This window comes from Orycteropus afer, unplaced genomic scaffold, assembly GCF_000298275.1.
Source record: "Orycteropus afer afer isolate SDZICR_OR568_19922 unplaced genomic scaffold, OryAfe1.0 scaffold00346, whole genome shotgun sequence".
In the NCBI taxonomy this organism is placed as follows: domain Eukaryota; kingdom Metazoa; phylum Chordata; class Mammalia; order Tubulidentata; family Orycteropodidae; genus Orycteropus; species Orycteropus afer.
The window spans coordinates 3,186,957-3,198,976 of NW_006921933.1; the positions used below are offsets into that span (position 1 = coordinate 3,186,957).

The following is a 12,020-nucleotide window of genomic DNA, read 5'->3' on the forward strand; positions in this document are numbered from 1 at the left end:
TTTAGTTTACAACGTCCTTGAGAAACGATTATAGAAAGTTCCTGTTGTGTGGTTTGGTTTCCGGGCTGTTGCATCTCTCTTTCATTTATTGTTTTGGCGTCGGTGGGGTGTTGGGGAGAAGGCGGAGTAAAGGCAAAGCGAATATATGGGACTAAGTGTCGGTGCCAAGTGCTGTGGTATTTCATTTGTTGCCGTGTTGTCTTTTAAATAAAAGTTTGGGAGAACGAAAGAATGAGTTCTTGCCTGGAAACCAGCCCCAATTTTTCTCTAAGTTGCCGGGAGAGTGTTCTCACCCTGAAACCTCAGGTTGTCCGTGAAAAGATAACGGAGCGGGAGGTGGCAGCGTGCTCAGTTTTCCGGACCCCCTCCTTGTTTTAACTTCAGGACCCTGGCCTGTGACGTTCATCCTGTGGACAGCGGCTATACTGACAATAGCATTTTCTTTCTAGAGAGAGCAATTTTTAAAGATTGAAACCTATTTATAGTGAGTAGACAATGTTTGAATGTTGTGGCTGAGGAAAAAGACGTATCACAAAGTGGTGGATAGAATTTTGACAAATTGTGTATGAAACAAGTTCTATTTAAGGACAGTGAAAGCTAAGGCATTTGACTGGTAACCAGAAGGTTGACAGTTCAAACCCACCAACCGCTCTGCGGAAGGAAGATGGGGCAATCTACTTCCCTAAAGATTTAACCACCTTGGAAATCCAATGGTGGTTGGTATGAGTTTGAAACCACTCGATGGCAGTGAGCAGTGAGTTCGGTTTTGTTTTTTTTTTTTGGAAAGCTAGTAACTTGATGTAGATAACTGCTGTTTGACATGTTGTTTTCCTGTTCTGAACTAGGACCTACTCTTCTGTTTGTAAAGGTGAACCGAGGGAAAGAAGAAACAAGGAGGTTTTATGCCTGCTCCGCCTGTAGAGATAGGAAAGACTGTAATTTTTTTCAATGGGAAGATGAAAAGGTATATCAGCTTTTTGGATGTGTATTTTTATTTTTTATGTACATGACAGTTGTATTGAGAATGTCTAAACCAATAAAATTATGGTTACTTTGTACGTTATGTGAGGTAAATCTCTAAGAGAGATGAGGATGACATTTTTCTCTTTTTTTTTGGTATGGGAAACTGGAGTTTGTATATGAACCCAGCTGCTTTGGGAGGAAGACCTAGCCCAGACCGCTTCTGTAGAGTATGGCCAGGAAAACCCTCTGCAGCAGTAGCACTTTCGTCTCATGGGTCACTATGAGTCGAAAACAGCTTGGCAGCACCCAGCAACAACAACACTGATGACTGGTGTTTTGAACCACTGCCTCAAAAGCATTGCTCCCCTGAGGACTCTCTAAGGTGTTAACATCGGGTGGCTGGTCCTCTGTTTGCAAATACAGATTCCTTCTTAAACAGTCTAGTTCATGATCATTTCCAGAAAGTGTTAAAAAACACCTCATGAACATCCTTTATGCAACTACTGATTGGCCCTATGAAAGCACTTAGAGATTGAGATATGAGTTTGGTATCTTGGATTCAGCTGCAATGAAAATTTCTGGGTCTTTTCACTAGAGAATGCTTAGCTTTGTTAGGTTTATTGGGAAACAGTCTTATTTCCTACTTTCTGAAGATCCCTTAACATCACCATGAGAGTTAAATCTCTCAGTGCTTTAATATGTTGGGTATTGCTATAAACTTCTCTCGAATCTCCCTCGACCCTTTTCTGTGCTTAAGTTTTTTTCTGTTAATGCTTGTTGACAATGTTGAGCTACTTGAATTTGAAGTCAGAATATAGTCCCAGTTTTTCTAGGATGTGAGCAAGTTTCACAGTCTATGACATGAGCTATGTACTCTTTTTTAGTTGTCACAAGCCACACTTGCTGCCCGAGAAGCTCGTAACCGAAGACGTCAGCCTCCTCTGACTCGAATGCAGTGTGTGGAAAGGTACTGATGCAGTGTCATTTTTCTTTATGTGTTAGTTGCAATGTTTCTTTTCGGAAATACTAAAAACCAAAACCAAACCCATTACCATCAAGTTAATTCTGACTCATATCAATGCTATAGAACTGTCCCACGCAGTTTCCAAGGCTGTAAATCTTTACAGAAGCAGACTACCAAGTGTTTCTCCTGCGGAGCAGCTAGTGGGTTCGAACTCCTGACCTTTCAATTATTAGATGAGTGCTTAGCCGCTCTGCCACTAGGGCTCTTTGAAATACTAAAAGAACCAAAAAATTTTATAGCAGTGTAAGCACCTATTTTTTTAAATCTGCATTACTAAAATGTTTTATTGGGTGATGGCTGTTGTTAGGTGCCATCAAGTTGTTTGACTTACAGCAACCCTGTGGGTACAGTAGGACAAAACACTGCCAGGTCCTGCACCATGCTCACAGTCCTTTCTACGCTAGAGCCCCTTGTTGCAGATACTGTGTCAGTCCATCGAGTTGAGGGTCTTCCTTTTATTTATTTATTTATTTTTGCTGGCCCTCTGCTTTCTCCAGCATGATATCCTTCTCCACGGACAGATCCCTCCTGACGACGCGACCAAAGTACAACAGGTGGAGTCTCACCATCCTCGCTTCCGAGGACCATTCCTGTGTGTTTGTTCTTCTGGCAGTCCTTGGGGTATTCATTATGGGTTAGTTGGACTTCAGTCATAGATTTACTTCTTTGGCAAACTTGTGAAAAGAATTCAGCCCTTTAGCAGACAGTGATTTAACTTCTCTTTAAAAAGCCCGGGGTCTGGGATGCAGATGACAAATGGGTTTTCTCTCTCTCATCTGTTCAGGCAGCCTGGCTGCTGTGTTTGGAAGGATTCTGAGACCTTATCCATGCTGAGTAGAAAGGGAGTGTTGAGATCTATTCAAAATGTCATTTTTGAACTTCTTCATAGGTTTTAAAGTTCTTTGGAGGAGATTTTTCTTAAAGATAACTTGATTTTCCCTAAACTACAGTACAGACAGAATGCTTCTTGCAAGGGAGAATGTCCAGACTACGTCTTAACTCCTTTGGTCATGTTGTCAGAAGGGACCATTCCCTGGAGAAGGCTATCATGCTTGGGAAGGTGGAGGGTCAGTGCAAAAGGGAAAGGCCCTCAATGAGCTGGATTGACACGTGCCTGCAGCGATGGGCTCAGGTATAGCAGGGATTGTAAGGCTGGCTCAGGACTGGGCAGTGTTTCCTTGTGTTGCACAAGTTGGAGATGACCTGATAACACCTAATAACAACAACAGTACTTAATTGTAGATGTCTACTTACTGTATGGGATTGAGTCAGTAAAAAGTGTTGAAAAGGGAGTAAATACATATTGAGTACTGCTGTGAGCTGGGCTGTGACAATGGGCTCAGGCATGGCAGAATTGTGAGGATGGCATGGGACCAGGCACTGTTTGATTCTGTTGCACATGGGTGCCTATGAGTTGCAACCAACTCGACAGCACCGAACAACAACAGTGAACTAGGCACCGTGCTGCGTGCTTACATGTGCTATGAGTTAATCTGCTGAGGTGGTTTACTTAGATGAAGAAATGAATAAGTAAGTTAGTTCATCAGGTTCATACTATTGGAATGACTTAAGATGTGACCCCCAACTTAATGTCTCTCTGATTTTAAAATGTCATTTTTAAACATAAAAGAAGGAAGTAATATATAATGTGCTGTGATTTAATTTAAGGAGATAAAATGCATTTCTCTTACTTCTCTAGCCCGCTGTAAACACAGATACCACAGGTGGGTGGCTTTAGCAAACAAAAATTTATTCTTTCAGAGTTTAGGAGGCGAGAAGTCTAAATTCAGGATGCTGGCTCTAGGGGCAGGCTTTCTCTCTTTGTCAGTTCTGGAGGAAGGTCCTTGTCACTTCTGAGCTTCTGCTCCTGGGCAGTCTTCTTGTGGCTTGGCATCTCTCTTCCCCCATCTCTGGTCCCTCCTTTATATGTTGTAAGAGATTGACTCAAGACATACCCTACACTAATCCTGCCTCTTTAACCTGACAGCTCATGCCCAAAGAGGATTATAACCAGAGGCCTAGAAGTTAGGATTTACAGCACATACTTTTTGGGGCCACATATCAATTCATAACAGCATTATAGAGATAGACTCGAATGAGAGTATCATAATGAAATAAAATAGACTGTTGAAGACACAGAAAGTGAAAAGTAGAAACTATCTCCCCATGGTTTCTCCATCTGAATCTTCACCTTGTGATTTAGGGTATTTCCTCCTGGTCTTTTTTTCTGTTCTAAGGTTTGTTTTGCTATGAGTCAGGTCTGACTCAACAGCGTATAACAACAATAGCAAGGTTTGTTTTGCAAGGTTGTAGTCATATGTCATACATAGTTTTGTGCTCTGCCTTTATCAGTCTGACAAGCGTATTTTTGTAATGCTAATACTTAGAGGAAGGAGCTCTGGTAGCATAGTGCCTAAGGCACTTGACTGCTAACCAAAAGACTGGCAGTTCAAATTCACCAACCACTCCTCAGAAGGAAGGTTGGGCAATCTACTTCTGTAGTGATATTGCCTGGGCAACCCAAGGAGGGGTCGCTATAAGTCCGGTCTGACTCGATGGCCCATAACAACAACAATACTTAGAGGTACTGATGATCAGTTAAACTCTCTAACAAAATCTAGATGATCTTCTTGCTCCTCTGTATCATGAATCTTTTGGTTGAGAGCTGAACCACTTCTGTTCTTGTCTTTGTACTGTGACAATGATTTTTTGAGAAAGAAATCTAGAAATATATTATTTAATATTAATTAGAACATATAAGTGGTGTTCTGGCTGAAATATGAATAAAGAATTTCCAAAATATTGTTTCTCAGGGGCCATTAGTTCATCTGTTTTCTTGAGCTAGTCCTTGAGAGTATCTTAATGATTTTCAACATCTTAAATAATCTGGATCCAGATCCATAACCTTGGATTTTGTGGCCAGAAGCTTCTATTCCACCACCCATCCATCCCTCTAACCATTTACTCATTCAGCAAATACTAGTTGAGGACTCAAAAAGAACTTGAAATGATAATAATGGAGTTGAGATATATACAAAGATTCTAAATGCAAAGGAGAATGTGTTAAGTGCCATCAGTGTCTACAGAAAAGGCTACTTACTGAAACTTACTGCCATCGAGTGATTCGACTCATAGCGACTGCTCCTTGGGTTTCTGAGGCGGTATCACTATGGAAGATGATTGCCCAGTCTACCTTCTGAGGAGTGGCTGGTGAGTTTGAACCACCAGTGTTGTGGTTAGCAGCCAGATGCCTTAGGTGCTATGCCACCAGAGCTCCTAGAAAAGACTTAAGTGCTCAGAAAAGTCAGCTGTAACTAGTGCATGGGTTGATCAGCACAGGCATTGGGTGAGGACGTGGTATATGATCAGGTTTTGAGGATGGATAGAAGTGTAAACTTTTGAAATGGAATATTGATTTCAGTGCATCAATTTATCATTGATGCTCCTGAAAAAAAACACCCCAAAACAGAAAACCAAACCCATTGCTGTGGTCAGTTTGACTCATGGTGACTCAGAGTGTTACAGAGTAGAACTGCACCATAGGGTTTTCTTGGCCGTAATCTTCATAGAAGCAGATTGCTGAGCTTTTCTTGTGTGGTGTTGCTGGGTGGGATTGAACCGTCAACCTACAGGCTGGTAGTTGCCACAAGCTGTTGGCACTACCTCAGGACCAGTTGGTAGGACTAGGCTTTAGTTACACCTTTCTATGGAGTAAAAAGTTTGAAATCAGTCATTCCTCTAAAAGCTTTAGTGTCTTAACATAAAAAAGTGTAAGTTCAAGAGCTTAATAAATTACTTCCTCTCTTAGTTGTGTTTTCAGCTTGGACTTGCTGTGAACTTGAGGATAATGTACTGTTAGTTGAGATTGTAATTATTTATTCATTTTGAGATCGTAATTATTTTAACTTGGATAATTTAACTCTATGTAACTCATAAGTCAGCTTATTAGATAATTATTATATTTGAAGGTATTAAAATGTATTTAATCTTTATACCTATTTTATAAAGCAAACTCGTTTTCTGTTACTGTGGAATAACAATCACTTTTCATTGATTCATTTATATTTTAAATCATAGGAGGGAATGATGGTCGCTAGCAAAATAAATTGGTCTTGATTACTGGGTTTTTGCTGATACTGGCAGTGCTGCACAGAGTCTCTAGGTTCTACAGAATAGGATCTGAGAATCATTTTCCCAACCTTCTGACTCTTTGAACCATGTTCTATGTTTTATGCGTTCAGTTGACAGATTTACATTTTGTGGCCGAGATTTGTCTTTCCTTATACTTTTTAGCTGTCCGTTATGTCCTGGAAGATGTCATTCTTCTATTACATGGTATGTTGTCAGCCTTCTTGTGACCTGTGGAGTTTTAGGGGAAACCTTTTGGAGTCCTTATGATCAGCATTAATTTCTGTGGCTCCTCATAGCTTTGTTTAGTTGCTGTTTCATTTGGTTTTGTTTTTCCAGTGCTCATTTAGACTTCAAGGTCTGCTATTAGGGAAATGCCATAAACAGAATTTGTCTACTCCAGGAAAGGCAAGTGGCACCTCAAATGGAGATCAATAAAAATGACATTTGAAAATGCTAGCCTGCAGTTTGTGAATCCTGCTGAGCCATGCAGCGGAATGAAGTTTTTCTTCCCCTCGGCGTATGTGTAGTAAACACGAAAAAAGAGGGCCTGCTGAGTAATCCATAGCTCTTTATATTCTCATGTTTTCTGTGAAACATTGAAAAAATCATGTGTCTGAATGTTAAATTTAAAGCAGTATTGTTGAATGATGATGATGGTGATGAATAGCAAGAAATATACAAGATCTTACTTTATCTTTTGTAAAAAAATAATCAACTAGCAGTAAAGGTTTTGGAAAGATAATTGAGGGAGAAAAAGGAAAGCGGTGCTGGACAAGGTCTGAAGATGGATCAGATGAGTGGATGCTCACTTACTAGTGTTCTTTCTTTCCTTCTTTTAAAAATAATTAAACTTCATGCCTCTGACAGTCCTGTGCGGTGGGCAGATTGTCTCACTAGCCCCTCATTGCTTCTTTTGTGAGGGGCTCTGTCCATCACAGTAACTGCATTTTGGTGTTGAATTATAGCATGATGGCAGTTACACTCCACGTTAAAGTGATGAGAAGTGGTTGGACCAGGTTTGCACATGGGCAGTGTTAAGGATTGAACTGTGTCCCCCAAAAATTTATGTTGAGGTCCCAATCCCTGTTACCTGTGGATGTGGTCTTGTTTGGAAGTAGCATCTTTGAAGATGTTATCAGTTAACATGAAGTTATACAAGAGTAGGATGGGTCCTCATCCAATCTGAGTGCTGTCCTTAGAGGCGAAGAGAACAGAGACACACACAGAGGAAGTACAGCCATGTGAAGATACATCTATATGCAGAGAGAGAAAGAGAGAATCTTCCCTAAATTGAGACTGCTAGCCTCCAGGTTGTGAGACAATGAATTTCTGTTGTTTAAAAGCCATGGCTCTGTGGTACTTTGTTATGGCAGCCCAGCTGCATCATAACCTCCATTTAGCTGGCAATTTTAAGTCATATCTTGATGTCACGTGTTAAGATAGGAGAAAATAAACATCTTAGAAGTGATGAAGTAGGGTGGTTTGATTTTGCTTTGTGATGCAGTTTATCAAACATTTTTTGAAATTGGGTAGATTTAGTCCATTTTCATAGTGGATTCAATACACATGCTTGGTGTATTTTTCTTTGCTTTCAGCCAAGATCCATCTGCCATTAGCAATGAGATCCCTCATTCCACTTCCTCTTCTGAATCCATCTTGAGTTTCTGGGAGGTCCCTGTCAATACATTGTTGCAACTGTTTTTGAATTATCTCAAAACTTTGTTTGCATGTGATGTTAATGATATTTTTCAATAATTTCCATATTCTTTTGGATCTCTTTTCTTTGGAATGGGCACAAATAAGGATCTCTTCTGGTCAGTTGCCCTTGTAGCTGCCTTCCACATTTCTTGGCGTAAGTGAGTAAGTGCCTCCAGTGCTGCATCTATCTGTTGAAACATCTCAGTGGGTATTCTGTCAATTCCTGAAGCCAGTTCCTTCAGTGCAGCTTCAGCTTTTTCCTTTAATACCGTTGGTTCTTAATCATATGCTACCTCCTGAAATGGTTGAACATTCACCAATTCTTTTTGGTACAGTGACTTTCTATGTTCTATCTTCTTTTGATGCTTCCTTCATTGTTCAATATTTTGTCTATAGAATCCTTCAATATTGCAACTCAAAGCTTGAATTTTTTCTTCAGTTCTTTCAGCTTGAGAAATGCTGGATGTGTTTTTCCCTATTCATTTTCTGCTTCCAGGTCTCTGCACGTTTCATTGTAATACTTTTGCCAAAGGAGCAAGGAGGCTGCATTTTCTTACCTCCTCTAACTACATACGAGGAGGACAGAATCACCATCAGCAGCCCAGTGCCTACTCCTGTGAGGCCTGACATGCAGCCACCCTCCAGCCCTCTCTCTAATGTTGACACCAGCTGTTCCTCCCACGGCACCCCCCACCTCTCTGCTGGGTTCGATAATTCACTGCAGTGGCCACAAAGAACTCAAAGATTATGGGGTTTATTAGGGAAGCAATAGGCTACAATTCAATTCAGTCTTTCTTAGCTGCCATCTCTCAGCCAACAGTCTCTCTCAGTAGCACGTCTCTCAGCAGAACATCTCTCTCTCAGCAGCATGTCTCTCTCAGAAGCTCATCTTTCTCAGGCAGCAGTCAGAGAGACTCCTTCTGCCTCCAGGATGGCTCCTTTTGAGCCTGGCAGAGTGGCCAAACTAACCAATACCAACATCAGAATTCTATACACCTGAGAGAGAGAGAACTTCCCACTTTGCTTTGTGTTGCTCTAGGTGGATGACTTTAACAAGCAGCTACTCAGTTATTCACGGCAAAATGGGAGTTACAGACACCATGGCTAGAAAAGCCATCTCATGTAATTTACTACACCACAACTTTACTTTGTCTTCTCAAAGTGCCTTTGAAATTTTCTGTTCAGCTCCTATTTCATCATTTCTTCCATTCAATCTAGCTACTCTGAGTTCAAGAAAAGGTTTCAGAGTGTTTTCTGCCATCCATTTTGACCTTTTCTTCCTTTCTTGTTTTTTTAGTGACTGCTTGCTTTCTCTCTATATGATGTTCTTGATCTGACTCATAGTGATCCCTCCTTGGGTTTCCAAGGCAGTATCACTACAGGAGTAGATTGCCCAACCTTCCTTCCAAGGAGTGGCCAGTGGGTTTGAACTGCCAGCCTTTTGATTAGCAGTCATATGCGTTAGGCACTATACTACTGGAGCTCCTGATGTTCTTGATACCATCCCACAATTTGTCTGGTCTTCAGTCGTCATTGTTTAGTGCATCAAACTTATTCTTCAGATGGTCTCTAAATTCAGGTGGGATATAATCGAGGTTATATTTTGGCTCTTGTGGACTTGTTTTGATTCTTCAGCTTCAACTTGAACTTGTGTCTGAACAGTTGATGTTCTGTTCTACAGTCAGGTCCTAGCCTTGTTTTGAATGATGATATTGAGCTTTTCCATTGCTTCTTTCCACAGATGTAGTTCATTTGAGGGAGCTCTGGTGGCGTAGTGCCTGAAGCACTTGACTGCTAACCAGAAGGTTGAGCGATCTACTACCATAGTGATGTTGTTGTTGTTAAGTGCCATTGAGTCATCTCCGACTCATACTGACCCTATGCACAGCAGAACGAAACATCGCCTGTCCTGAGCCAATTCCACTTGCTACACTTGAGCACAGTGATACCGTAGTGATACTGCCTCGGAAACCCAATGATAGGTTGCTATGAGTCAGAGATGACTTGATGGCATGTAACAACAACAGTCCATTTGATTCCAGTGTATTCCATCAGGCAAGGTCCATGTGTAGAGTCGCCATTTATGTTGTTGAGAAAAGATATTTGCAATGAATAAGTTGTTGGTCTTACAAAATCCTGTCATGCGTTCTTTGGAGTCATTTTTATCACCAAGGCCATATTTTCCAACTGCATGTGCTTGTTCTTTGTTTCCAACTTTCACATTCCAATCATCAGTAATTATCAATACATCTTGATTGCATGTTTGGTCAATATCAGACTGCAGAAGTTGGTATAAATCTTCAATTTCTTCATCTTTGGCATTACTGCTTGGTGTGCAAATTTGAATAACAGAAGTATTAACTGGTCTTCTTGTAGGCATATGGATGTTATCCTATCACCAACAGCAGTGTACTTCAGGATAGATCTTGAATTGTTATTTTTAAGGATGAATGTAACACCATTCTTCTTCAATTTGTCATTTCTGGCATAGTAGACCATATGATTGTCTGATTCAGAATGGCCAGTACCAGTCCATTTCAGCTCACTAATGCCTGTGACATTATCTTGATGTATTTCATTTCATTTTTGACAACTTCCAATTTTCCTAGGTTCATACTTCGTATATTCTATGTTCTGATTATTAATGGATGTTTGTAGCTATTTTTTCCCATTTTGAGTTTTGCCCATCAGCAAATGAAAGTTCCAAAAGTTTTACTCCATCTGTGTCATTAAGGTCAACTCTACTTTGAGGGGGAGCTCTGGTGGTGTAGTGCCTAAGGCATTTGACTACTAACCAGAAAGGCTCATGCTTCAAACCCTCAGAAGGAAGATTGGGCAATCTACTTCCAAATTATACTGCCTTAGAAACCCAAGGAGGGCTCGCTGTGAGTTGGATCTGACTTGACAGCAGTGAGGTTTTTTTTTTTTTTTTCCTACTTTGAGGAGGCAGCTCCTCCCCAGTCGTATTTTAAGTCTCTTCTGACTTGAGGGGCTCATCTTCCAGCATGGTATCAGATGATATTTTACTGCTATTCTTAAGTTTTCCAGTAGTATGTCAGAGAGTGTTTCACTGCTATTCATAAGGTTTATAGTGGCCAGTTCTTTTAAAATTGGATGGCCCCTCTTTCTTCCCAGTCTGTCTTAGTCTGGAAGCACTGCTGAAACCTGTCCATCATCAGTGGCCCTGCTGGCATTTGAAATACAGGTGGCACACCTTCCAGCCTCACAGCAACGTGCAAACCACCACAGTACAAAAAAGCGACAGACAAATGGTAGCTAGCTGCCTTCGCCTCCCAGAATTTTCAGCTGTGCCTCATCAACTCATTGAGCCGGCTGGGCTCTGTTTGGGCTGGCTCTGTGCTCCACCTCTCTACAGGCAATACACCACGCAGTTGTATGACTCCCTCATCTGTTTTCCTTCTCGGAGTTCACTGTTCTGGGTTGCTGGTTGTCCAGTATCTGAAAACTGTTTTAATCTATTTTGTCTATTTAAAAAATTTAAAGACAGGATGGTAAATTTAGTCTGTTACTCTATCATAACTAGATATGGAAGTCTTCAACACTTAGATTTTAATTATGAAAGATATTATGGTAATGTCAGGGTTCCTGGTGCTGAAGAGTGTCTGCTGGTTCTTTTCACTTGCATTTCCTATCTTATGGGCCTCTCCTCTTGTGACATTCTCACTTTGAATTACTAATCAGTTTCTTCTAATTGCTCTATTTTCTTTCAAGTCATAAGTAAGGCTGTCAAAAGAACAGTTATATGAATAGAAACATTTCAATTCTTGTCATGATAAGCTCATTTCTTATTGTAGGCATTTAGTGTGTATATTCGCTACTTCCTTGGGTACTTTGAAATGAAACTGTGCTTAGCTACAAAAATGTTAATAATTGTTCTGATTCTGTCTTAAGATCACAGCTTTTATAATACAGTTTCATGTGTAGTTCCATTGAAACCATAGGAGTTTTCTTAAATTCCACAAATTCTTTAGACCACTTAAAAAAAGGGTGTGTGGGGGGTACTTCTGGTAAGATGGAGGAATAGGCAGACAAGCGACACAGACCCTCTTCAACAAAGAAAAGAAAAACCAATTGACAGACATACAGAAGATAATCCTGGAACCCTGAGCTTTGAAAGGAACTATACAGAAGTGGATTAGGCACCAACTAATGGAAAAACCTGAACGAAAACAGTGAGTACAGA

At 40.6% G+C, this 12,020-nt stretch overlaps 1 protein-coding gene across 1 annotated transcript in view; it reads left to right on the top strand.

Moving 5' to 3' along the window:
• Nucleotides 1-145: 145 nt before the first annotated feature.
• Nucleotides 146-12,020, top strand: part of ZCCHC4 (zinc finger CCHC-type containing 4) — a 101,669-nt gene continuing 89,794 nt past the window's right edge. Inside the window, exons 1-3 of the mRNA XM_007952564.2 lie at nt 146-176; nt 846-964; nt 1,848-1,930. Of these exons, the coding sequence (XP_007950755.2) occupies nt 146-176; nt 846-964; nt 1,848-1,930 (233 nt within the window). The remainder of the gene's footprint in view (nt 177-845; nt 965-1,847; nt 1,931-12,020) is intronic.